At 38.6% G+C, this 26,059-nt stretch overlaps 2 protein-coding genes across 9 annotated transcripts; both read left to right on the top strand.

The window, feature by feature from the left end:
* The first annotated feature begins 505 nt into the window (after window positions 1–505).
* On the top strand, window positions 506–10,457 carry LOC147318864 (uncharacterized). Of its 7 annotated transcripts, none has more exons than XR_015131506.1 (9): window positions 506–697; window positions 1,220–1,250; window positions 1,356–1,822; window positions 2,175–2,237; window positions 4,433–4,590; window positions 5,897–5,950; window positions 8,922–8,960; window positions 9,109–9,148; window positions 9,543–10,457. XR_015131506.1 is itself a non-coding variant. In XM_086311019.1 (9 exons), exons 1-8 carry the CDS (start codon window positions 655–657, stop codon window positions 9,138–9,140), a joined length of 987 nt encoding a protein of 328 aa, XP_086167145.1. In that variant the 5' UTR covers window positions 506–654; the 3' UTR covers window positions 9,141–9,148; window positions 9,543–10,457. The 7 variants fall into 7 exon arrangements, 4 of the variants coding, with proteins under 4 accessions (XP_086167145.1, XP_086167144.1, XP_086167147.1 ...); XM_086311019.1 differs by having other exon boundaries at window positions 4,433–4,690; XR_015131505.1 differs by lacking the exon at window positions 9,109–9,148 and having other exon boundaries at window positions 4,433–5,800; window positions 9,543–9,568.
* A 366-nt stretch (window positions 10,458–10,823) lies between these two features.
* lsr (lipolysis stimulated lipoprotein receptor) lies at window positions 10,824–25,627 on the top strand. Of its 2 annotated transcripts, XM_086311016.1 has the most exons (11): window positions 10,824–11,020; window positions 12,200–12,529; window positions 16,050–16,169; window positions 16,457–16,513; window positions 17,496–17,642; window positions 18,737–18,925; window positions 19,140–19,193; window positions 20,256–20,372; window positions 22,260–22,557; window positions 24,055–24,505; window positions 24,706–25,627. In XM_086311016.1, the coding sequence occupies exons 1-11, from the start codon at window positions 10,981–10,983 to the stop codon at window positions 24,739–24,741; spliced, it is 1,839 nt and encodes a 612-aa protein (XP_086167142.1). In that variant the 5' UTR covers window positions 10,824–10,980; the 3' UTR covers window positions 24,742–25,627. The 2 variants fall into 2 exon arrangements, with proteins under 2 accessions (XP_086167142.1, XP_086167143.1); XM_086311017.1 differs by lacking the exon at window positions 16,457–16,513 and having other exon boundaries at window positions 10,825–11,020.
* The last annotated feature ends 432 nt before the right edge of the window (window positions 25,628–26,059 follow it).

The following is a 26,059-nucleotide window of genomic DNA, read 5'->3' on the forward strand; positions in this document are numbered from 1 at the left end:
TGTAAAGAATTCCAAGGATGGCCGCTTGGTTGCATTAAAAAAGTGAAGACCAGACGTCCTTTAAGGTTTTGTTTAATTAGTTGTAACATTGTGAGTGAATAACAGCAATGGCATGTTGTGGCTTTGGGACATGCTGTGCCACTGCTGTTACTTACACTAATTGTTTTTGTTAAAAGAGATAGTTTGAGGTGTTAATATCCTAGTTTAATTCATTAGGTGCCTAATGCCATATTTAAATTTAAAAACAGAATAAAATTTGAATAGATAGATATTTCAATTGGTATTGGACATTTACACCTTTCTGGTCACTATGTCCTATCCATTTTAATGGACTTCAGAGAATTACAGACTTATTAAAACTATAATATATATATTTCTTTACAGTTATATTTTCTTTTGTGTTCTGTAAAGCACTTTTTAACTACGTTTTTCAAAGCGGTAAATAATATCATTATTATTATTACATGGTTCAGTAAAGGTTCACTATGCAATCAACCTCAGTCTTTATGGTAGAATACCACCATCTAGTGGCAAACAATATATTTATTATGACGTTACACTAGCTGTCATGTGCTCTTTCATTTCCTCCTGCTCTCACTTTGAGGACAAAACCAGTACGGGGTTATCTGTGGAACTATTGCTCATCGTGAGAAAATGGTCTATCCGTCGGATTATTTGCCCCACTTTCAACCACGAGGTTAGTTTGTTTATTGACACGGCATTATTCAATATTTTTAAAATGGCGGCAAGGCAGTTGTTTTTCCTCTTAGTGTGCTCATTTTTGAGGCTCTTCATTCATTCTAGACCAGCAAAATGGCTGTAGTAGCATTTCATTCCAGGCCTTCTGAGACTGAAATTTACAAGCTGCATCTGGTACTTTTACTCAGATCACAACTTTTATTCATTTTTACGGCACCGAAATTTGTTTTGTTAACTTTTTGCAGCTGAATTTATTTTGTAAGAAATTACAAAGTACGAACAACATGTGCTGCTAATGTACTGCAATGGCAACCCAGGAAAACAATGTGCAGTGTTCCTATTTTACCATATTACCTAAGTGCTGCACATTATGCTGACTCATTAAAAGAATTTCCTTAAAAAGGAAAAACAAAAATATGCTTGTATTTTGGTAGTTAAACATCTAAGGACTGTAAAATGAACTGTTTTGCAAATGAAAACGATTTTCAGTAGACTAACTGTGTTATGTTTTCACTTAAAGATGGTGACAATCTACACACTCAGGAGAGCGGGTATGCTTTTGTCATGGTTTTTACAGTTCTTTAATAAAATATGTTTTTTACACTTCTTGTAAAAATGGGAGCAAAAAACAATATTTTTTCCCCTCTATATTACAGTGATGCAGGTCTTTCTTCTGACATGGTGCACAAGTTCTGTTACAAGTATGAAGAAAGTGCCCTGCCTGTAACTGACACAGGGAGTTGTGTGAGGCCCATTCCTCACATGAAGCAGTTCCCCATGATGGCAAAAAGCAAGCCACACCCATACCCGCCTGAGTCAAGACCTATGACAGAGGGATTCTTAATCAAGTCCAGTTTGGCTGGGATGCAAAGTGGGCCGCAAAACAACTTCAATTGCCAGACATACACAGATCGTGTCGATAATAGCAAGGGAGAGGAAGTATTCAAGCCTTCACCCGGAATATCAGCCATTACAGAGGCACTCATGGAAGATGTAGGAAATAAGGGTAACATCATGGATGCCAACACAGATGCCAAAGAAAACCCAGGAAGCGCTGCACCAGTGGAAGAAGTGACGGCCCAAAACCGCTACAAGAAAAGAGCTGTTGGGAAAAAATTCAAAGGTAATTAAATTTCCAATATGCATCTGTTAAAAACTGCCATGCATACATTTATTGCAAATATTACATTTTAAATCATAAAGATTGATATATTAAATGCCAAAAAATCTAGCATGTTTAACACTGAGGACATAGTTAAAGTTGTTGTTGTATTTTATTGCAGTTCTGCTGAGGCATGTTTCTTTAATGTTACATTTACATGCATGATTAGACAAAATACTGGAAAGTCTTATATGATGCAATCAGTATAACTGCTGTACCTAAATAAGAGTATAATTTTATTTAAATTCCCACGTGGAGTAATTCATAGTGACTTTTTCCATGAGTAAGTCTGCCCCGTACTTTTTCTTTCCAGTTTACAATCTCTGTGTGGTGGCAGTTCTAATCATAAACTTTCCTGCCTGTAATGGATCTAATGGTATGTTGTACTTCATATGTATTTAAAGATTTATTTATATCTAGTTTATATACATGTGCAGTTTTTTTAACTATTACTTATATTTTTATATTTTTGATCAGACAGTTTATTTATATACTTAGCCTGCAGCACATCTACTGTGTTAAAAACATGAGTAAGCTAAGCTGTAGTAAGTTTTTATTCAAAAATTGGTAACACTTTATAATACAACACCCCAACTGAGGACGTAATTGCCCTGTAATTAAATCTGACTTTAAATGAGCCCCTTCATTTGCAATTTTATTGTACCAGAAAGTGAATATACATTATATTTTCAAGTTACTGTGAAAGTAATTTAATTACACTATAATTTATTTTTAGGTACACTGTAATTGTATGGTAATTACCAGAAAAACAAATATTTCTCCATTTTACATCGTGGGTATGCCTTACTTTTTAGGGTGTGTATTGCGGGGTGACTTACAACAATGTTATAAAATGCAATACTAAGAATTATTCTAGGTCCCATCAGAATATGTAATTTTAACTTGCATGCATTTACACCTGAAATCATGTTTATACAGTGGGGCAAAAAAGTATTTAGTCAGCCACCGATTGTGCAAGTTCCCCCACTTAAAATGATGACAGAGGTCAGTAATTTGCACCAGAGGTACACTTCAACTGTGAGAGACAGAATGTGAAAAAAAAATCCATGAATTCACATGGTAGGATTTGTAAAGAATTTATTCGTAAATTAGGGTGGAAAATAAGTATTTGGTCACCTCAAACAAGGAAAATCTCTGGCTCTCACAGACCTGTAACGTCTTCTGTAAGAAGCTTTTCTGTCCCCCACTCGTTACCTGTATGAATGGCACCTGTTTGAACTCATCATCTGTATAAGAGACACCTGTCCACAGCCTCAAACAGTCAGACTCCAAACTCCGCCATGGCCAAGACCAAAGAGCTTTCGAAGGACACCAGGAAAAGTATTGTAGACCTGCACCAGACTGGGAAGAGTGAATCTACAATAGGCAAGCAGCTTGGTGTGAAAAAATCAACTGTGGGAGCAATCATCAGAAAATGGAAGACATACAAGACCACTGATAATCTCCCTCGATCTGGGGCTCCACGCAAGATCTCATCCCGTGGGGTCAAAATGATCATGAGAACGGTGAGCAAAGATCCCAGAACCACACGGGGGGACCTGGTGAATGACCTGCAGAGAGCTGGGACCAAAGTAACAAAGGTCACCATCAGTAACACACTACAACGGCAGGGAATCAAATCCCGCAGTGCCAGACGTGTTCCGCTGCTGAAGCCAGTGCATGTCCAGGCCCGTCTGAAGTTTGCCAGAGAGCACATGGATGATACAGCAGAGGATTGGGAGAATGTCATGTGGTCAGATGAAACCAAAGTAGAACTTCTTGGTATAAACTCAACTCGTCGTGTTTGGAGGAAGAAAAATACTGAGTTGCATCCCAAGAACACCATACCTACTGTGAAGCATGGGGGTGGAAACATCATGCTATGGGGCTGTTTTTCTGCCAAGGGGACAGGACGACTGATCCGTGTTAAGGACAGAATGAATGGGGCCATGTATCGTGAGATTTTGAGCCAAAACCTCCTTCCATCAGTGAGAACTTTGAAGATGAAACGCGGCTGGGTCTTCCAACATGACAATGATCCAAAACACACCGCCCAGGCAACAAAGGAGTGGCTCCGTAAGAAGCATTTGAAAGTCCTGGAGTGGCCTAGCCAGTCTCCAGACCTCAACCCCATAGAAAATCTGTGGCGGGAGTTGAAAGTCCGTGTTGCTCGGCGACAGCCCCAAAACATCACTGCTCTCGAGAAGATCTGCATGGAGGAATGGGCCAAAATACCAGCTACTGTGTGTGCAAACCTGGTAAAGACCTATAGTAAACGTTTGACCTCTGTTATTGCCAACAAAGGTTATGTTACCAAGTATTGAGTTGTATTTTTGTTATTGACCAAATACTTATTTTCCACCCTGATTTACGAATAAATTCTTTACAAATCCTACCATGTGGATTCATGGATTTTTTTTTTCACATTCTGTCTCTCACAGTTGAAGTGTACCTCTGGTGCAAATTACTGACCTCTGTCATCATTTTAGGTGGGGGAACTTGCACAATCGGTGGCTGACTAAATACTTTTTTGCCCCACTGTATTTATATTTTCCATTTCTCTAAATGCAGATGGGCTAAACTGTTGGGTCTGCAAGGATCAGGACAAGTGCTCCAGCCTCAACACAATATATGACGAATATGACCATATCCTGTACTATGGAGAGAAAGCTTTCTCAGAATGCTCTCAAATACCACCGCCTGTGCCTAAGACTCCTAAAACCTGCACAGTATGCCAGTCCGATTTTGTCTTCATTACCTGCTCAAACGACACTAATGAAATCCAACCAGAAGCAAAGGGATCACTCATTCAAGACATCCATAAAACATGTATGTAGGCCATTAAGGTGCCATTCTGCGCTGGCTTTGTTGAAATGCTGGTTAAAATATACCTGGACGTCAAGTTTCAAAATAAAATTTAAATAGAATGTGCATGTTTAAAAATATTTAAATAACATACATCTAATACAATATAAAAACATTATAAATTCACTGTGAACTGTTAAGACAACTGTGTAGATAAGGTTAAAAAAAATCAGAATGGGAGACGACGATCAACACAATAGCGCTATTCACTGTTGTCACTGTCGTTAGGGTGCTGCATGTTCCGCTGGTTTAAACTCAGCAAGCAGTATTAAATAAGGGTTGGGCGAAAAAGCCTCAAAAGGATACCACAATATTTCAAGAAAAAACTATGATAACAGTATTTCTGTCGATATAGAAAAATATATATTATGCATCTAGCTTGAAGACAGCAGCATTTATAAATGTAAGAAAATGAATGTTCGAACCTTCTTTTAAAATGAGGAGTGTGGGTGTTGTTTCCCTGGAATTTTTAAGTATAAAATAACACTAAATTCAGAATAAACTAAATAACCATGTGACTCTGCAGGAGCCTGAACCAATATAGGCACATAATAAAGATGAAAAAATATTTTCTACCTGGGGTGTTGCATCTTAGATAGAACATTTTAATTGGTTGTTTAAATCCACCATTTGCCTCTATTATCAGAAGTACCGCAACTGGTGAATACTCTTTGTTTAGTTGGGTCGCACATCACCAGCTGCAAGTTCCTCCTCCTCTTTTCTTGCATACTTTGCTGGGAACTGTGCTCTGCTGTCTACTGTCCCTTTTCTGTGTAACTCATCTTCGAAGTCGGACGCCCAGCTCTAACTCATCTCTCAGACATGCCCGGACTTGTCTCTTTGTGGGAGGACAATATTGGGGGGGAGGGCATTATGGTCAATATGATATGGCACAGACTTACATTAAATGCACCTGTTTAAATCGGTACAGTCTAAAGCAGTCTGGATAAACTCTGTACATGCGAAATATTATTTTGGAGGCTGTAGATTTTATTGCTATTGAATTTCTACTGTGCTGTGTATCAAACTGGTTAAAAGGCATATATGTGCCATCTGTGCCATCATGAATTCACAGTAACGAGTCGTTCTATTTCTAATCACAATATTATTTAAATGTAATTAGTTATTCATACAGAATTATGCTACTTAAATGTATTTCTTCCTCTTTAGGCATGCAGTATAAGACTTCTGACCCGATGCCCAGCAGAGGGACTTCCCATTACAGTATGTACTTTATTTTCACATAGAGAAAAAAAAAGTTTTAGATAACCCTTTATGAGCTGGAGCTGGATAGCACAACAACTGACAACATTACAATATTGTGATGGAACTGAAACTAGGGGCGGTATCCACTACAGGTTGGGATGTTAGAGTAGGAGTTAAAGTAGATAACGGCATGTTAAATCAGTATTAGCGGATGTGGGCTCATTCCTAGTGGTAAAGCCTTATAATTTTGTATGATTTAGCACATTATATTGCGTATTAATATCATTTCACATAATGTATTTATCCCCAGTGGGTCTGCCAAAGCCGATGGATCCTCATATTTGATTATTGAACTGCAGATTTAAAATTCTTGGTGACGCAACCCTCCGATTTTTCCGTGCTGTCGTAGTTCACTGAGACTGGGTTTGTCTCCTCCTGGTCTCAAATCGTAGATTTGCGAGTCAACAACATCCGACAAATTCACAACTGCGCAGTTCTTAAAGGTCAGTTTTGCTACTGAAAAATGTAACGCCGTTTTTTGGCGATCCGCCTTTTTGTGATGATTAATATTTTTGTTATACAAATATATTTAAAAGTGAGAGAGAGGGCGAGAGAAGAATTAAGCCCACGTTAAGTACCCCGAGATCGCACCAATCCCATAATCGCAAACTTCAAAAAGAAAAGGCGCGCACTCACTCGCATTTCAGGAAGTGGCCACCCGGTGCGCGCGTTTACAAGCCTGTCAGCGCGATTAACAGATTTTTTTATTGGGTTGCCATTATCCCACCGCTTGGATCCTCGAACTTTGAGCCAACCACATAAACCCACCGTCTGACATCCCCGCTGTTCCTCCCTGAGAGCCCGGGCCCCACGTCCCATCAAGTCGGAGAGCAGCAGCGCTACCGATCCAGACAGTGAATGTAAAGAGGGCAGCACTGCACATAAATAATAGTGAGGCTGTAAAACTTGTAATCTCTCCTGCCACCATTTGTTAATCGCTACATAAGCCATACATACATGCATACAACTATTTAAATACCGGCAATCATTTGGGCAAATATCAGAAATCCCTTTTGGCACAGCGAGTGCGCTCGTTGCAGTATTTCTTTAATAGAATGATAGATGTCGCTAGACAAAACCTCCACATCAACACGATTGGTAGAAGAAGTCATAACCGGAAGTAAAGGAACAGCGAAGTTTTCTTTTGAAAGGGGGCGTTCGAGTAGTCCAAGAATCATGTACTTATAGGATTTTCCCTTTCAAGGGGGAAATATTTACGCTGCCGTGATGTCCACAGTTTGGAGTAGTTTGTAGTTATGTTAGATGCTTCTAGGAGTGACTTTTTATTCAGAAACAGAGGGCAGATGATCAGAAAGGAACGCGTCACTGACGAACTGGAAAGCTTAAGTCTGTGAGCGCAGTCGCGGTTAACCCACGTTGTAGCCGAGTCCCACTTATTTCTAGCAAAACTGGTATTTTGAATAAACAGCAGAAATTGTCCGAACGGAGTTTCCCCCGGAAATGTGCACACATTGAGCACAAACGAGCGACCTCTATCTGTTGAATCTGTAATAAAAGCCGAAGTTAAATGTTTGTCAAAATACAACTAATAATTAAACTGCTTTAGTGGGTGAGCTTATGAATGTAACAATATATTACAGCTGGGGAAGAAAAAGAAATACACCAATGCGCGCTTTTATACACTTGGCAAACTAAGAGTATCTTAATTATGACAGAGGCTTAGTTATATGACGATATGTTTCATGTTTATATGGTGAAACAGTTTGTAGCAATCCTGCGCTCTGGGTATAAAGGGCTCGATATACCCTCACATACAGTGACACACTCTCAAAGTGAAGTTATATCTGCTGACCCGAGTCACGCTTTGGTGTCCTTTCTGCTGGTCCTTCACCTCTCAGTTTTCTAACCTTGCTGCAACTTGGCAGATAACGTGAATCTATTATTGTGTCATTTTTCAATTTCAATTATATATCAATACAGAAACTTAATTCCTAGATTATACAGAATTAGATGCTGCACCAGCTTGAATAGATCAGCCTTTCTGGAGACAGCATAAACCAAGAAAAAGGTGCCAGTATACTCTCTGCATTGGTCACTTAACACACAGAGCTGATATATAAAGAGTCAAAACCATAGGCAAAGACATTGCAGGGTATTTTTCAACCCACAGAGTCTCACGTTTTCAAACTGTCGTAAGCTCTCCCTCTGTATAATTTGTGAATCTCTAAACTTCTGTACTGATAGACTATATCACCAAAAGTTTTCACTCATCTGCCTTCACTTCCACTTTGTTATAATACCACCACTAGATGACTGCGTAATATTTAGTAGCAAGGAAATTTCATGGCTGGACTTGTTGCACAGGTGGGATCCTGTCATTCAGTCTGCATGACTAGGTGGCTTTTTTATACTGGTGCCCACAGAAGTGATTGGAACACCTGAATTCAATGATTTGGATCGGTGAGTGGATACTTTGGGGAGTATGGCGTATATCATTAAACTGGTGTTAAAAGCAAACATGATAGTAGCTCATGTCAGGTTACAAAAATCAAGAGGTGCATGCCAGCAGATGTGACGACATATTTGTTGCACAGTGAGGTGCACTGGGTAAAAAAGCTACTTTACACTCCAATGCGGACATGAACAGCTGGGGACCCGATGGCCAAATAGTCATTCCTGTTATACTTCTTTGACATAATGGATAACAGCAATAATTATATTTTAGCATTAAATATATTTATGTAATTTATTTAATAATAATCAATACTGTTAATTTACTGCAGCTGCAGCATAAACCTTGCACTGGGTGATGATCCAATAAATTACTTGAGTACTGTACATATGTGTAATAGTACATTTCTGTATTGATGTAAATGTATTAATACATTAAAGATGAAGGTACATTTAAAAAAAAGAAAAGAAGATAAGACACTTAAATTCTTGATTCAATCTTAATTTGTCTTTTCAGATCCTGGCCGTGGACCTACTGGATTGATTTTAATGGCTGGTTTGTATAAATTATGATACTAACCTATGACATGTACAATAGTCACTTAACAATGAAGTTAAATTGCCAAGAGCCAGGTTTTGCTGACCTTGACTGAACAACAGCAGTCTCAGTCTGTAGGTTTTTTTTTTCTTCTTTTATTTCATAGTTCTCTTTCTGATTGGGATTGGAGCACTGTGATCTTCTGAGTAAGCGTGATTTTATTTTAACAAAACTTTCACCTTAGAAACACAACTTCCTTATATCAGGTCCCTTGAATAAGTTCATGAATGACTAAAGCTATAGACCAACCCCCCAAAAATATTTCACACCATTTAATCCATTATACATTTTAATACAGTTCCCCAATCTTAAAATAGATGATTTTATTCTTTCCTTTTAGTGCTGTAAGAAAAGCTTTGTGATATATTTGAAAAAAAAAATACTAATTCTCAGTCCCAGTAAATCTTGAATTGGAGAATATTTTTAGTTCAAATATTGAAAAAATGGAAAGGGGCTACAAGCAGACTGTTTTGTGGATCTTTTTTTTTCCTTTGGCTAAATGCATTTTCAATTAACACACTTCTCTCTTTTTTCAAACAGGACTTTGGATCTTCAACATTTATCCCTCAGCATGAAACATCGTGCTGAAACATCTTTTTTTTTTACTCATAGATACTTACTTTCTGTCTTAAAATGTTTTTAACTGTATTGGCATAGCAAAATGGCTAAATAGGATGTGTTTTATTGCATATGCTTAAGTCCAAAGAAGTCACCTTTTTTTAGAAAAACAATTTCCATAATAACTGGTTATTTTTCTGTAAATCACCTTCATGCTTATTTGGCTTATCAGACTTCAGCTTTACTTGACAGCAAATAATTATGTTTGAAACGCATATACATATCTGGCCTTAATTATAAACACATCTGCATATCAAGCTGCATATGGTTCATATTCTTTTTCATAACAGACACTGGAACAGAATATAATGTGCTCAGTTAATAATCAGAAGAGTGTACATCATGGGAAATCCCTCAGCTGCTAGGGCTTGCAGGATCAGTGCTGCCATTTCACTGTGGCAGATGTAGTGTATTTTGTTCCCATACCTATATTTTTGCTTAAAAAACTTTTAATGGACAGTTATGAAATGTTATTTTTTGTCAGAACGCCATAAAGACAAACATCTTCAATTTATGGTCTCTTTCAGTTAAACCTGGTTAATCAAAATTTAAGATTCCCACGGTCTGATAAGACTTTAGTCTTATTATATGTATAGAAGCTCTCTGATCCACAAGCAAAACCTGGACTGTGAAAGCAAAGTGTTGAAAAACAGGGAACAATGAAGTCAAGATAAGAGTTGAGCCTTCAAAATGAAGTCACTTGTAAGCAGTCACTTCTGACATTTATAGGTCTATTCCCAAGCAGCAAAGTTAAAGTTCTGTACAATGGTAGTGTAGAAACTAGACTTTTGTTTGTTTGTTTTTCTTTTCATACTAAGCTTATTTTAATGTTCTAAATCACATAAAAAGCGCCCGCCCCCACGAAATAGGTCACGCTCTCTCTCTCCCACAACCTGGGTTTAAAATTAACAAACAGCGCTTTCTTGTCGTTTATCAGTTTCTAGACTGTACCATCTAGACGGTGGGTAAAACACGTAGCGTACTTCCTGGTTAAAATGTCATTTTAGCGAACACAAAATGGGCAAAGACGTAAAGAAAACGCCTTTTTAAAAATAATAAAAACTTGGCCATTTCGCACGACTAGGGTTCTGTAGCGAAATTAATGCGCCGTCAACCTAAAAATTCAGCAACCACCTGTAAAACAAGGAGTTACACATGTCCCCGTTTTTCGCAACCTGTCTCTTGGCATACACCTGCGGGGCGTTCGGGTCCTCCCAAGTCTACAACACACAAAGACGCAAAATGGAGGTGTTACTATCTGTCTGAGGAAAATTACATGTACCTGAATACGTTTTTGTTTGTATATTTACGAATTAAAAATACTTAAGTCTACCGAGACCGCGAGGAAGCAAGATTAAACATGTTCTGGACGATAATCTTCGCCGCTCTAATGGCGACAGGTAAGTTGGCCTGTATTTGTCAAACAGGGTGGGGGCTGGGGAAACTTTGATATACAAACCGCCTTTCTAAATACTCTAGCTTTTCCAAAATTATAACTTTTTGTGGCATTTTCTTGTACTGATGGCTTGAGGTCTTTTAACGTTTGTGTTTTGGGGGAAAACGTATTTTAAAAAATTGACAACAAGGATTTTGAGACAACCTGTTGGGACATAGAATTAAAATGGCTCTTTCTTTTCGGTAGTTTTTAATATAATGCACTCGCAGACAAACAAAAATAAAATAAAAAATAGATTAATATGAATAAAACAATTTATGAATCCTATTTTCAAAGTAATTCTTTTGTTATTATTATTACTGATATTGTTATTATTTGACATATTTATAAAAAACAAACTTTTAGTTGAAAAAAATGCGGGTAGAAATGGTTTTTTTTTTTTATTTTTTTTTGTTGTTTTTTTTTTTGCTAAATACACCTTTCTGACGCCTCGTGGGTTGGTGTTGGTTTTATTTGTAAACTTTAAATATTGGGGAACTTAATTTGATTGAGAGGAAGCCGAATTGGTATCCAAGGCATAGCCGTTGGATAAAATAATATAACTCATAATTAAGTGCAGTAGAAATGCAGACGAAAGCGGAGGGAGCTGAGTAGTTTTTGTATGATGTTGCATTCTTATAAACAAAAACTTCCACTATAACTCATGTGTGGTGATTTAAGGCTTGTTGAGGGCTGCATGCAGGCCTTACTTAGGGCTGTATATAGTAAACCTGCTGATTGTGTGTTGAATTATAATGTCATTATCACCAACTAGTCAACATCTTCAAGTATCACATACTTGGATAAAAAAGTTTTTTTTAACTAACGGTAAAGACATGACATAGACTTCAAAACTTCCTTTAATTGTAGTTCTGTGTTATCAGAACGTAGCCATCATAATCTAAAGCTATAGTGGTTGGAGCTCATGCAGCCAGACTCATTACAGATGAGGTGACTCATTACATGTACTCTCGGTGATACTAGAAGTGAAGAAATGGTGTTTGGCTCGTGCCACGCCTTTGGGGAATACTAGAGGATGTAGGATGCCTTTTTTTAAATGTCAGAAACATGATCATGATAATCACAGTAATACATAATTTGTGTCAATCTTCATTGTTAACTTATATTTTTGTTTTCTTTCTAGAATCCACTATGGGTGTATCAGTTCAATGTCCTACCAAGAGGTATGTCGTCATTCTCTTCCAGCCTGTCACCCTTACCTGTCAGTATCAGACAACGGCCACTCAGCTCCCTATTGTAACGTGGAAGTATAAGTCTTACTGTCGGGACCCGGTTCAGGCTGCACTCAATCCCAGCAGTGCAGACAACATTCTGTCTCAAAACAACCCCAACTATAACCCCACCATTGAGTGTGCAGACAACCAGAGGACAGTGCGAATAGTGGCCTCCAAGCAAGGCACTGCAGTTACCCTTGGCCCTGAGTACCAGGAGCGCAAGATCAGCATAACCGGCAGTAAGTTGGTTAATTAGTACACTGAAATTCTATTAAGATATGTAACAGCCTTGGCACGACATGTTAGTCTGTAAGCAGTACCAAACTGTTGATGCTGTTCATCTGGACATAGCATTTTGAAAACTTGGATGAGTGATGAAATATTTCTTCCACTTAAAACGCTACATGCAGATGAACAGCTCAACATTTTGGGATTTCCTTACCCGGATGTTTGAGCATGAATCAAGATGTCTGTCAGTAATTCCTTCTTCTGTTGTAATTAATCTGGAAAATGCGTAAACACTGCGAGGGTGTACATTTAATTTTCCTAAGGGGCCACAAGAGAAATTGGGTCTGTTGTGGGAGGCCATACCAATAACATTTAAAAAGATTGAATTAATATTGAGCAGAATTGAGTTCAGTTTAATGGTGGGGACCCTTCACACAAGTGCCAGGTTCTCATTTAGCCACTTGAGAAAATAAATTGCCTGTCTCTGCAGTAGTTTCACATAGGGCTGTGCGATATGACCAAAATCTCATATCCCAATATAAGACATCTATCGTCCCAATAACGATATAAAGCACAAAACAATTTACATTTTCTGTAAATTCTGTCAATCGCAGGCAGTTCGACTCGTGAAGTGTTTCCAGCTGGGCGTCATGTACCTGGAGTCGAGTGTTTGAACCGATGCATGAAACTATATATTTTTAGACATAAGTTGTAACGGCCGCCGTTTTCTTTGTGAGTATTTATTACACAGCGTGCTGCAGGGAAAAGCCTGTTCTAACGTTTGAGTCTAAGGTTTATTTTTTAGCACCTGGCGGCTCTTTTTTCCTTCTCATCCGTAAATACTCTGCATACTCTTTCACATGATTCAGTTTATTTTGAAAGTCTCAACAGGATCTTGAGCTTTATTGTGAAAGGTTTATGTGGAAAATAAACAAGCGGACACCATGGTTTTACCAGAAAGAGAGAACTTTAAGAAATCAATATAGCCACTACAGTGACCATCAAAACGATGAAACATAAACGTTTATTTTGCAACACCACGAAACAAACGATAGCGTAAAATGAAACATAGATGTTTTTATATCGTAATCCGATATATATCATTATATCGAATAGCCCTAGTTTCACATTACATGAGAGCTATATATCACTTTTTTCTATTATATGTTCTGTTCAGATGTACTGAATTTGTATGAGAAAAGAAAGAAAACTAATGTAAAGAATCTTACTGTTCTGCAGTCTTAAGTCTTACTATTCAAAGATCTATCTGTCCATCTATCCATCCATTTTCTTCCGCTTATCCGGGGCCGGGTCGCGGGGGCAGCAGCCCAAGCAGAGAAGCCCAGACCTCCCTCTCCCCAGCCACCTCCTCCATTTTTTCCAGGGGAACACCCAGGCAATCCGAGGCCAGCAGAGAGATATAATCTTTCCAGCGTGTCCTGGGTCTTCCCCAGGGTTTCCTCCCGGTGGGACATGCCTGGAACACCTCACCCAGGAGGCATCCTTGTCAGATGCCCAAACCACCTCAACTGGCTCCTTTCAATGGAGGAGGAGCGTCTCTACCCTGAGCCTCTCCCGGATGGCTGAACATCTCACCCTATCTCTAAGGGAGAGGCCAGTCCCCCTTTGGAGGAAGCCCATTTCTGCCGCGATTTTGTTCTTTCGGTCACTACCCACAGCTCGTGACCATAGGTGAGGGTAGGGACATAGATCGACCGGTAAATTGAGAGCTTCACTTTTACACTCAGCTCTCTCTTCACCACAACAGACCGGTACAGTGTCCGCATCACTGCAGCTGCCGCACCAATCTGTTTGTCGAGCTCCCACTCCCTTCTTTCGTCACTTGTGAACAAGACCCCGAGATACTTAAACTCATCCACTTGGGGCAGGAACTCGTCCCTGACCCAGAGTGGGTACTCCACCAATTTTCTGGCTGAGGACCATGGCCTCAGATTTGGAGATGCTGACGCTGTGAACCATTCCAAGGCGAACAAACCCACATCATCCGCAAAAAGCAGAGATGAGATCCTGAGACCACCCAACTGAAAGCCTTGCACCACTTGGCTTTGCCTAGAAATACTGTCCATAAAAATTATGAACAGAATCGGTGTCTTTGTCAAAGATCGATTTCACTCTTATTTTCAATACAAAAGGGATGGCATATTTCAGTCCAATTGTTTGTTTGTTTGTTTTCAAACTGATTTGAAACATAGGTGAATTTCTTCATGTTATTCGTGCACGGGAGAGACCGGACAGAGTGCCGTTCCTTCACTTGACCCCAGTTGCTCTCGTCCGTTCTCCCGTACCACTGCCCTTTTATTGAGGTTACATGAATATGCATAGGTTCATTAACATATGACGTCTACATACACACAAAGAGTACCTTGCCTGTGTGTGTGTGTGTGTGTGTGTGTGTGTGTGTGTGTGTGTGTGTGTGTGTGTGTGTGTGTGTGTGTGTGTGTGTGTGGACTGCTGATCAAAGGGTCAAACATCCTTGGTCAGGAAGAGGGTAGCCTCCCCCTCACCCTAGATGGTTCATCCTAGATAACACGGTGAGGAAGTCCTGCAGTTCATCTAAACAAAGAGCACTTAGACTAGAACAGACGCAACTACGTTAATCCTACCATAAAACAATAAGACACGGTATGACCTCTCATGCTCCCAAAGTGCTGTCTAATACACACAAAGTTTGCAGACTATCAAGGATCAAAACCTCTACCAATCTACAACTAATTACAAAACTCTAAGCATATATAAGTAAATATCTCTAAGCATAAATGACAATCAACAATACAAATCTAACATAGGTATTTTTGATGGGCTCACTCATTTTCTCATAAGTTGAACAGTGCTGCTAGGTTGCTGCTCTTTTTTTGATAAATCTCAGGGTAATGAATTGCTAATAACAATAGTCTGTAGCTGTACTGTTTATTTGCTGTACCTTAGAGTGTGCTGAAGTATGATGGGAATTGAGTAGATATAATTCTAGAAAAAAATCACAGTAAGGTGATGGATATGAATTCATTTCAGTTCAGGTTTATTTATATTGGAATAAATCACAAGGCAACTCAAGGTACTGTTAACTCCAAGATAAAGACCCCACACTATTCAGAAGAAAACCCTAAGAAACAGACAATCCTCTTTGGGCAACTACCTGATAACAATGAAAAACTTCCTTTTAAAAGAAAGAACCCACGAGCAGAACCAACCCAGCTGCCCTGCACGTACCCTGTGCCACGACCAGTTGAGTGCTTAGTCATAGCTGGATACCTGACTTGCTGGGGCCTTCAAAATGAGCAATGGAGTCTTAAAAAATATTCAGTGGTTTGAAAAAAGTCAAAAAAAAAAAATTCTAATGTTTTAATTGATTTGACTGAGTCAATTAAACCACATACCTCTTCAGGGGCAGCTTGAATTTGGAAGTGTATAGTTCATGTATTTGAGGGTCATCTGGTAGACCCACAGTTTTTGAATAGCAACTATCGAGAAACAATGACAAAAAAATGTACTAATATTAATTGTTACCTATAGATGCAGACCTGAATATCGCACAGACTGCATGGGGAGACAGTGGTGTCTACTTCTGTTCTGTCATCTCTTCTCAAGATGTTACAGGAAACAGTGAAGACTACACAGAGCTCCTTGTACTGGGTAAGTTAATTCCATTTATAGCCACTGCATTCAGGTACAGGTATACTCTATGCAGACACTTCTTCGTTTTGCTTTCAGTTTCTTTCCCCCCACCCACAATCTTGTGCTTACACATTAGAATATTTGAGAACAAATGCACAAAACCATTGACAGATTTTTCAAGTGGCTGAAAGGATAGGAGGGTATTTATCACAGGTTGAGTTCTTAAAGGGTTTTTAGAGTCACAGGTTGCAGGTAACAAAAGCAGACCACATAAAAATAATTGTGGCTTTATCTTTCTTTCACAGAGAGAAAGTCAAATTCTACTGACCTCCTGCCTGGCATTGACTTACTGGTTATGGAAGGTAGTACAAGCCTCTTGATATAGCTCAGTCAAGTTTCAGTCCCACAGTAGAGGCGTATGAACTATCAGGTTTAACCTTAAAGAACAGGAGCGTAACAATGAGGTTGGAGTAATGAGTAATTCTTTGCAAGAGTACAATTGGCTTGTGTGCTTTTTTTAAAAACAAAACCACTCTTGACTCATTTTGCTAGAAAAAATTATCTGACACATGATAAATTCCTTTTAAGGTCACACTCCAGAAGTGCCTTTACATATAGGAAGAAACTGTGACTCAATTTGAAACCAGGCTGCTATATTTAAGGGTCAGGCATCATGTTCTGGGTAGAAATATAGGTTTATGCACTGCTCTGCTTTACTTGCTGTTTACTGGCATCCTTAATATCCCATTATGCTGTTATCTGCCTTTCTTTCTTTCTTTAGTGTGACTCAGTTCCCATGTTTGCATATCTAACTTTCAGTGTGAGTACAGGCAGCCTGTTACCAAAGTACATTCAGCCCTCATTCCCTTTTCTGTGTACACAGCCCTATGTTTTTCACACTGCTAACACAGTTTGCATTTTAGTTGATTCATTTCAATATACAGTGTCTTCTTTCTCTGTTGTTTTTTTATGAGCTGCATGCATAGACTTGTGAACCGGCTTTACCGGTTTAAATCTTTTAAAAGTCACCATGGTTGCCAACATGTGTTGTTTATGTAAATGACAAAAATTGCATGTAAGTCTTATCTTGTGGAACTGTCTCGTCTGTTATGACTGTTATTGTTAAGATGCATTTACATATACAGTATAGGTGTTTTCTGTTGTTGATGTAATACACAAATAAAGGAAATGTGGACCACTGTAGCTGTAGTTTAGGTTCACATGAATTTCATGTGTTTTTTTTTCTCCTGGACTATGTCAGCAATTGAAGAAGAAATGTCAAATCTTAAATCTTTAAATTTAAGATTTTAAGATTAAATGCATTTAATTGTTGGTCTTTTGCAGACTGGCTCCTGGTTGTTTTGGTGGTCCTTGGCTTCTTTCTGCTGGTCCTCTTGATTGGGATTTGCTGGTGTCAGTGTTGTCCACACACCTGCTGCTGTTATGTCAGTTGCCCCTGTTGCCCGGATCGCTGCTGCTGTCCACGAGCATGTAAGTATCAAACGGAAAAGCCAATAAAATTGTGCATAACTTTCTTTAACCACATTTATTATTACTGTTTAATCCCATTTTAGACTCAAATGCGTCTGTTCCATTGAGTATCAGTGCATTTTGAGATCATAATTTTAATAGTACAGCGTACAATTCACTATAAGGAGAGTTCTTGTATGCCAGCTTGCACAAATTTGTGTGTGGGTCTTTTTTTTTGAGGGGGGGGGGGGGGTTGAATTTTTTTTCATTGATGTATTGGTCACATTGTTTTAGTAACAGTGATTTTATGTCACTTGGTTTCACTATGTCTGTTTCACACACATTACACACAGTTAGATGGTGGGAAGTGGATGAGCATTCAGCTTTAAATTTATTGCAGGAAGCCTGACCCCCAGAGGCTTTATTAATTAAATTTCCATAACTATGTTTAAAATGTAAATATGATCCTCAAGCCAGGAAACGGTTAACTTTAGTTTGGTTTCCTATCGAGACAACCCTGAACAAACTGGAGGGGAAAGGTTTTGGGGGTGCCTCCTAGTCAATTTTGCCTGTTAGCAAAAGAAAAAAAAATTTAAAAAGAGAGAAAAGAAAATGACTGTGAGCTTATTTTGTGGTGGGAGCCTATACTAATAAATCAAACAGAGGAAACATTTTGACAACTTCTCTTTTAGTAGAGTGCGTGTAATGCTCAGCCAACAGCATCATCTTGTTAACATATTTTAAAAGCTGGACTTCAGGTACTGAAATACTCAACTGGAAAAGTCATTTTCTTTTAGATTTTTTTTAAAAACAAGTTTAAGGTAATGCATTACTGTTTCAGCCCTCATTTGCATGTTTGTAAGCCAGACTGTTTTCCCCTCCAGTGGGCATGGTTTTTAAAGTACACTGACTCAATGGGAAGTTGGGGTATTTCCTAAAAGGGTTAACAGAATACCTCTATTTATTTAATGGAAAGACAGTAAACTATTATCTGTTCTGTTTTAACTCTCAACAGAAAAATCACAAATTTTAAACTAATAATTTTACAGTCTCCAGCAGTTGATGTCATCTTTCACCAACATGCTTAAAACCAACTCTGTTCCATTGTCTTGCAGTGTATGAGGCAGGAAAAGCAGTAAAGAAAGGTATGGGGGATCAATATGCTTCCACCCTCTATGCTCAGAGTATGTATGGTCAGCCACCATACATGCAGCCTGGTATGCCTCTACTTCCTGTACCTAATGGGGTTGGAGCCCAGCTGCCTCAGAGTGGTTACGGTCATGAATATGATGGTGCTAGCTCAGGTAGGTGATACAAATTACAAACCTGAAAGTTCACAATGATTACTGTCTGTTGCAGTTTTCATAATGTGTTGTACTTCTGCAGCCATGAGTAGGAAAATTCAGTTAACTGTTGAATATGAGTTTCATAATAACAACGCAGAGGTTTTTACTTTGTGCAGAGATTAGCTTTGTGGAGTGCTTGTTCAAATTTGCTTTGTTTTTGTTCTCTATGTAGTGGGACACGGCTCCCAGGTACCTTTGCTACGTGAGCAAGACCGAGGGGACAACAGTGAGTAGAGTGTGTGTGTTGGGGGGAGGAATTAACCCACCCACACCCAAACAGTACACTGCGGTGTGAATGTTTTTTTTTGTTTATGTGGGTGGGGTAATTTTTTTTTCAGTATTATCTCTCAGATTTGAGGAATTCCCTCACTATATGTGGTAAATTATGAATATAAACCAAATTTAAAGTGAGAAGATACATTTAAAACCTCACCTCACCTAAAACTGATTCTTTGCATTCTTACTCTCATCTTACTTTGATGTGGTTATGTTCACATTATGTGTGCATTTAAAAAAAACTGTATTTGTGTGACACAGCTGCTTAGTCTGTTCACATTTTTTTATATCCGTGGATATTTGTGTTTGAAGTTCTCTTTTAAATGTAAAATTGATAATTTGATTTTGTTGTATACATTTATTAAACATTTTATTATATTTTAGGATTTTATGCATCTACTTTTGGAAGAGCTCAAATATCTTAACACCACTTTAAGTCTGTAGAACACCTTTTGATGCATATTAGCTTAGCATGTTGCTAGGGCAGTGTGCTTCATCTACTTCGTTCAGGTCTCACTGTTGCATGTCTGTCTTTATACATAAAGTTATATGTAAAATATAGATTAGCAGTGAATTGTATCTAATGCAAATAATTTTGTTTTCCATGCGCTGAGAGCAGAATTGTGCTGTCAAAGCTTATATTTACTCTAATGTTGCAAAACTGACAAAATTATAAAGATTTTATAGTTCTCTTAGTTCCTCTAATAGCATCATGCTGACTTTGGCGGTTCTTCACCCAGAAAAAAATATCACTTTTGGTAAAAAGGTTTTGTAAACAAAACATCATTGTTGATTATACTCTTAATCAAATGTCAATAATTTACAGCTTCTCATAAACAAAGCAGCGCATATGAAAGTAAAAAAAAAAAAAAGTATGACAAGCCTGTGCAATAAAGGGATTTCAACTTGTCACAAATATGAAAGCATTTTTTGATGGTTTTGATAAGAGTATGCAAATATTGAAAGAAGCTGAAATCATTCACTATATTTGAACTTATTCTCCTCACTTCAGCTCGCAGTGGTTTTCGAATCCAGGTGGACCCTGACGGGAACGCAACGCGTGCCATTTACTATATGGAGAGGGAGCTTGCCAATATGGATCCATCCAGGCCTGGCAACTATCAGCGCGGTGAGTAACTGATTGCTTCCTATTATTCCTGTGTGGCAGACTATATTAGATTCTGTGGCTGGAAGTCCTATATACATTGATTGGTTGAATTTTGGTTTGGTTTTGGTTTTCTTTATTAAACAGGGATAATATATATTAATACATGAATCATAAAAATAAAAATAACTGCAGATAAAAATCTTAACTTTGGTTTTCGTCCTCACAATTTGGTTAAATAATACAGTAGATTATGATCGTTGAAGCCAACTGAAAGTCGGATAAATGTAAATGCTAAATTAACTCCAAGATTTTCTGTCTGACATGAGTCTGACACAATTAAGCCAAATGGTAAATATTCTTTGTTTTGTTTAATTAATTATAATACTAATAGTTCTGCTCTAAACTGATATAACTGTCTATCTAATAGTTTTAATGGACTGATAATATATAATGGTCATATAATTTAAGAAGACCATTTTCTGTCTGAGAGAGAGAGAGAGAGAGAGAGAGAGAGGGGGAGAGAGAGAGAGAGTGTCAAGATTTTTGCTTTGTTAGAACAGACAGAGAGAGACTGCTTGTCTTACTCTGGAATTGTGGTTGTGATGGGGAAAAACCAGTACGTGATGTCATGTGTTTCCTGTTTCATTTGTCATTACCACTTTCCGCACTTGTGGTTTGTAGCTGGTAAATGTTACCCAGAAAACAATATGTCACAGGAACAAATTTTAACATTCTGCAGTCATGTACGTGAAAACTGACTGCATTTAGTAATACAAAATAAAATTACCGTATTTCCCGGACTACAAAGCGCACCTGAATATTAGCCGCACAAGCTAAAATCAGGGGAAAATCCCGTTTTGTACATACATTAGCCGCACCTGACTAAAAGCCACAGGTGTTTCAATGTTGACTTATCATATGTAAGAGAATATGCACAAAGCGAATTGTCAGGAAAGAGATGGCTGTTTGGAGACACTTTTATTAATATTTTGAAAAAGAAGTTATGGGTACATATTTGCATAACTTTTTAGGTATATAAAAAAGTAGCGGTAATTACAAGTACAAAACATGTACTGTGCTTCATAAAAAGAGTTAAAATGTAGTACATAACAATAACCTACAGGACACCAGAAAAATAGATTCAGACTACCTTTTAGGCTCAGGTGTAGTGACACAGCTTTAACAAGAAGAAAAGTCAGTCATTCACCACCATCTTTCTCTTCTTCCTGCGCACTAAAACCACCAAAGTCCTCTTCTCCAGTGTCGGATACGAACAGGCTCAGGGTGGCTTCGTCATCCACTCCATCCACTCTCAGCTTCTTTCCTTCGTTGTCACTTTCAAAACCAAAGAAATCCTCGTTGTCAGTGTCAGAGTCGAACACCCTCAGAAGGGCCGTGGCGGTGTCCTCCTCTCCATCATGCAGCAGTCAAGCCCTTCGAAATCCGTTGGTGATCGTGGATGTTTTCACACTTTTCCACGCTGTCAGAATCCACTGGTGGAGTTGGGCATAACTTGCTTTTTGCAAGTTTATCGCCGCTCATCATCCACGCCTCCCACTGAATGCGTAGCGCTACTTTGAAGTTTGTTTTTCGCGCTACTTCGTACGGCACTACGTTGTAGTGTCGTACAACAGCGGAACAAACAAAACAAATCCTCTTACGATATCACAAAAATCATGGACAATCCATAGAAAAGCTGCACCTGACTAAAAGCCGCAGGGTTCAAAGCTTGTGCAAAAAGTAGCGGCTTATAGCCCGACAATTACGGTACATAAATTACAACAATTGTTACTGATTGTGGCGCATTGATAGCTGCAGAGCTTTCATGTTGTTACTTTTCTGATCCTTCTACTAAACTTAATTTTATTTCGTCTGACCTGCATTTCTTTTTCAATTTTCCTGTCTTAGTGGACAACATGACTGAAGTCAGTTCCTTGCACGACAGTAGTGGATCTGAGCCTCGAAACCGTGGAGGTCGTTCCCAGCCCCCGCATCTCCCCACAGTGTATGACCATGATGAAGCTATGAGCACCATCAGCAGCGTTTCCCAGCAAGGCCGCCGCCGTGATGATTACCCGCAGCAAAGAGGTTACATGGAGAACCACGTACGTTCCCGTTCGATGGACAATCTTGACGATATTGGACGGCGATACCCCAGAGACGACTACCCACCACAACGCCGCCCAGACTCCAGAGGAGGAAGAGGGTGAGTGTTAGTTTCTCGAGTAACCTCCTTGTTGCCATCATCACATCATTTAGCAGTTTTTTTTTTTTCAGCATAATCTGTACCATGTGCAGCATCATTGAAGTTTCACAGTAATTGTCTTAGTGTAAAGATGAACCATGTACATATATCTCTCATTACAGGATCATTTATTTACCATTTCAAAGTAAAGAGAGACATGTGCAAATTGTTTAACTGAAATGTTCAGTCACCCACACATAGTGTCAGTTCAACCGCAACCTTTCAGTATCACAATGTTATCACTTTATCAAACTTAAATATATAAGAATAAATTAGATATCGTGGCACAGAAATTCTAGCAGGTCTTGTGTCATTTTTGTTCAAACAATCAACTATGTCTGCCTAGTTAAGCCTTGGCTCAAGGTAATTTCCAAATGTGTTTCATCAGAGTGAAGGGAATTGTAAACTAATTTAGCCTGATGACAAAGTGCAGCTGATAAATTTGCCCTAGTTTTTTTTTTTTTTGTGGTTTACATCTTCAGTGATGCATGTACTTTCCACACAAGCTCACTAAAGAAAGGATCCATATTAGCATATCACACCATTTACCTTTTGTCATCGGCTTGATATTTGAAGATATGTGCAGCAAGTCATTTAGTAAAGTTTCACAGAGATTTCAGACATCACTGTTAGTCATAAGCTCAAAATTTATTTCTTTGTCGTGTTCTCAACACTCAACACCTTCATCGCACTAATTGTTGTTGGACCTTGGTACCCAATCTCAAACTTGATGTCCTTCCCCCCCACCCCCGTCCATAGCATATGTGTTGTACCTCATTGATCTCTAGTTGTGATATCAGTTGCCTCTTCCAGATGTTACACTGAACTACTAGTTGTTTCACAGTTAGTCTAGATGTCAGGTATAGAAGATTCCATAATTCCCACATCTTCTTCATGTAACCTCTTCTGCTGGGATTGTGTAGTAGCATTCCGACAGCTCTGTGGTCTGCACCCTTGTACCTTCATGCTCCTTTGTTCTTTAAGATGTAATGTATATATTTCATATGGAAGCTGATATTTAAATAAACACCTAAATTCTTTTCATATATGAGAGATGTGGAGGGGTCTGGAGAAGGCATGGAGGACATTATCTCTGTAGGTTGATAATCGTCATTTCCATCAAGCGATGTGGTTGGTATCGTTTCACTCCTAGCACATGATCCAGTCTAGTATGTATACCCAGTTCTGTATACAGATCTAAAGTTTTCCTTTAGTTTTTTTTTTCTTTTTTTGAGCAAAGAAGATATTTATATGTAATGTTGATAAGACATACGGACATTTGGGAACCATAACCTCCATCCCATGTGGAGTCACAGTATCATGAGTAGTTAACCTGTTACCAATTACAGATGCAATGTTTGGTTGTAAACATCACCTGAACTTTAAAGTGAGACTCAGAACACGACAGTAGCTGAAAACAGTTCAGCAAATTCAATGTGCTGTTTTGTGTTTCTTTAGCTCTGATGATGGGTGGAGCAGCAGCGCCCGGAATGGCTATGATCGTGACTATGATGACCGCAGACGTCGTGACTACTCCCCCGATCGCCGGAGAGGAGAGGGTGGAGCCTACCGGGATCTCCCAGGACGGCGCAGCCACAGTCGTGACGATCTAATGGATCTGGAGAGGGATCGCCGGTATGGTGGTGGTGCAAGGGGCGGGCGTGAGGATTACGATGACAGTTTTCTACGAGAAGCCATGGAGAGGAAGAGGATGGGTGAGCAGCAGAGGGCGCGGAGCCAGGAGCGATTGGACAGCGAAAGCGACCGCTCAGATCGGGGGAGGGGGGCACGTGGGGCACCTCCACTACCTGTGAACCCACCCTCTGGAAACCCTGGCCGGCACAATGACTACCCGCCTCCACCACCACCGCCTTACAGTGAAGATGAAAAGAAAAGCAACCTCCGCAAGGTGAGTCACAGAAGTTGAGATTGCTGTAAGTGTATTGGTTTGATGATAATCTATGTTCTTACTTCTTATGAAAAGGCAAAAGTCAATACTGAAATTACTCTATTAATACATCTTCAGGGCCAATGACACATTGCTTGTTTTTGATCAAGAGAGTCTGTTTTAGTTTATTGGGTGAGCTAATGAGTTTTCTTGTTTTGCAGAATGGAGCTGTGAGTCGGGAGAGCCTGGTTGTGTGAAATAAAAACCTAAAGAGAACAAAGTACGACAAGGATGCAGCATTGATCTTTAAAAAAACAAGAGAGCGACTGTAAATATTTATTGCACTGCTAATTTGTTATGTTGATTTAAAAATGTCATAATTAGTCCTAAATGTGATTGTATGCTTTTCTAACATGGACGAGGTTTGCCTTTTCATGTACACAATATTTTGGCTGCCACAAGTGCCTTACAGTGTACATAATTTTATTTTTAGATAGTTAAAAATATCTCATCTCAACAATTAAACATATTCAGAAGTTTTATATAGTTTCATTTAGCTGATGCAGGTATTAATGCAGTTTTATGGATGTCTGTTGTTTTTGCATTTGTGAAAAGTAAAGTGACTTTTTTATATGAATCTGTGTGCATTTAAAGGAATTTGTCTAGCTTTTTTGTTATTTGTCGTATTATTGTGTTCACTCGTTTTAGATTCCTCGTGGAACAAAATACTCCAGAGACTTTCTAACGCTAAATTGCAATTTTAACCTTCAGTATGTTGTACATAGGCATCCGGAAAAACATCTTACTGCAAATATTCATTTTGATGTGTTGAAATCTAATTTTAAAATAAAGATCTTCTTGCCAGGCCACATTGTTTGAGCTAAAAGTGTTTCACCACTAGATGCCACCATCTTATGTTTTATGGTATGCTGAAGCAGTGATGCTGTTTTAATGCAGCATTTTCTCTGTCCAACAATTATTAATTCCTATTAGATTTAGAAATGTTAAGACTTTGATCAACCTTGCTTGTTGTTCAGTAAGAGATGATCATATTGAGATTATTATTTATTTGTACCATTGTGAATTTAGTACTGGATAAGTATTTTGGTTTCTCCCTCTTAAAAGAAGAAATGTTAAAAACTATCTTCTTGGTCATTGTTTTTGTTACGATATATTGCTACAAACAGAAGCAAAGGTACAGTGTAAACGAAACATCATTTTCTTTTTTAAAGAAAAAAGATATAGAAACATGATTTAAGATCATACCAGTGTGTGTGTGTGAGGGACCTATTCAAACATCACAAATCACAGTGTTGAATAATAATCCAGACTTTAGTCACTGCCTCCTTGACTGTCTCAACATAATTGAAATGTAGACTTAATAAAGATAGGATTTATTTCAGAGGTGTTGCGTCATCTTTCAGATATGGTATTATTTCAGTTGCCAGTGGCTCCTCTGACGGTTGCTAAATATAAGTAAGAATGTCTGACTTGTAGGGGCATACTATAGGTTTAACATAAGACAAGTGTCAAGTTTCAGTGGTCTGCTCTTAAAGTGACGCAAGCTGGGGGGGT

This window comes from Aulonocara sp. 'chitande type north' Nkhata Bay, linkage group LG11, assembly GCF_057382095.1.
Source record: "Aulonocara sp. 'chitande type north' Nkhata Bay isolate Kocher_YH1m ecotype deep benthic linkage group LG11, A_spYH_male_GT1.1, whole genome shotgun sequence".
Classification (NCBI taxonomy): domain Eukaryota; kingdom Metazoa; phylum Chordata; class Actinopteri; order Cichliformes; family Cichlidae; genus Aulonocara; species Aulonocara sp. 'chitande type north' Nkhata Bay.

Excerpts from the sequence above, each read along its gene's own strand:
- LOC147318864 (XM_086311018.1), top strand. The coding sequence starts at position 655 with ATGGTCTATCCGTCGGATTATTTGCCCCACTTTCAACCACGAG. Across the intron at positions 2,238-4,432 it reads TGCCTGTAATGGATCTAATG|ATGGGCTAAACTGTTGGGTC; the intron begins GTATGTTGTACT and ends CTCTAAATGCAG. Across the intron at positions 8,961-9,542 it reads TGGATTGATTTTAATGGCTG|GACTTTGGATCTTCAACATT; the intron begins GTTTGTATAAAT and ends TTTTTCAAACAG.
- lsr (XM_086311016.1), top strand. The coding sequence starts at position 10,981 with ATGTTCTGGACGATAATCTTCGCCGCTCTAATGGCGACAG. Across the intron at positions 17,643-18,736 it reads CTGCTGCTGTCCACGAGCAT|TGTATGAGGCAGGAAAAGCA; the intron begins GTAAGTATCAAA and ends ATTGTCTTGCAG. Across the intron at positions 19,194-20,255 it reads GCAAGACCGAGGGGACAACA|CTCGCAGTGGTTTTCGAATC; the intron begins GTGAGTAGAGTG and ends TCCTCACTTCAG.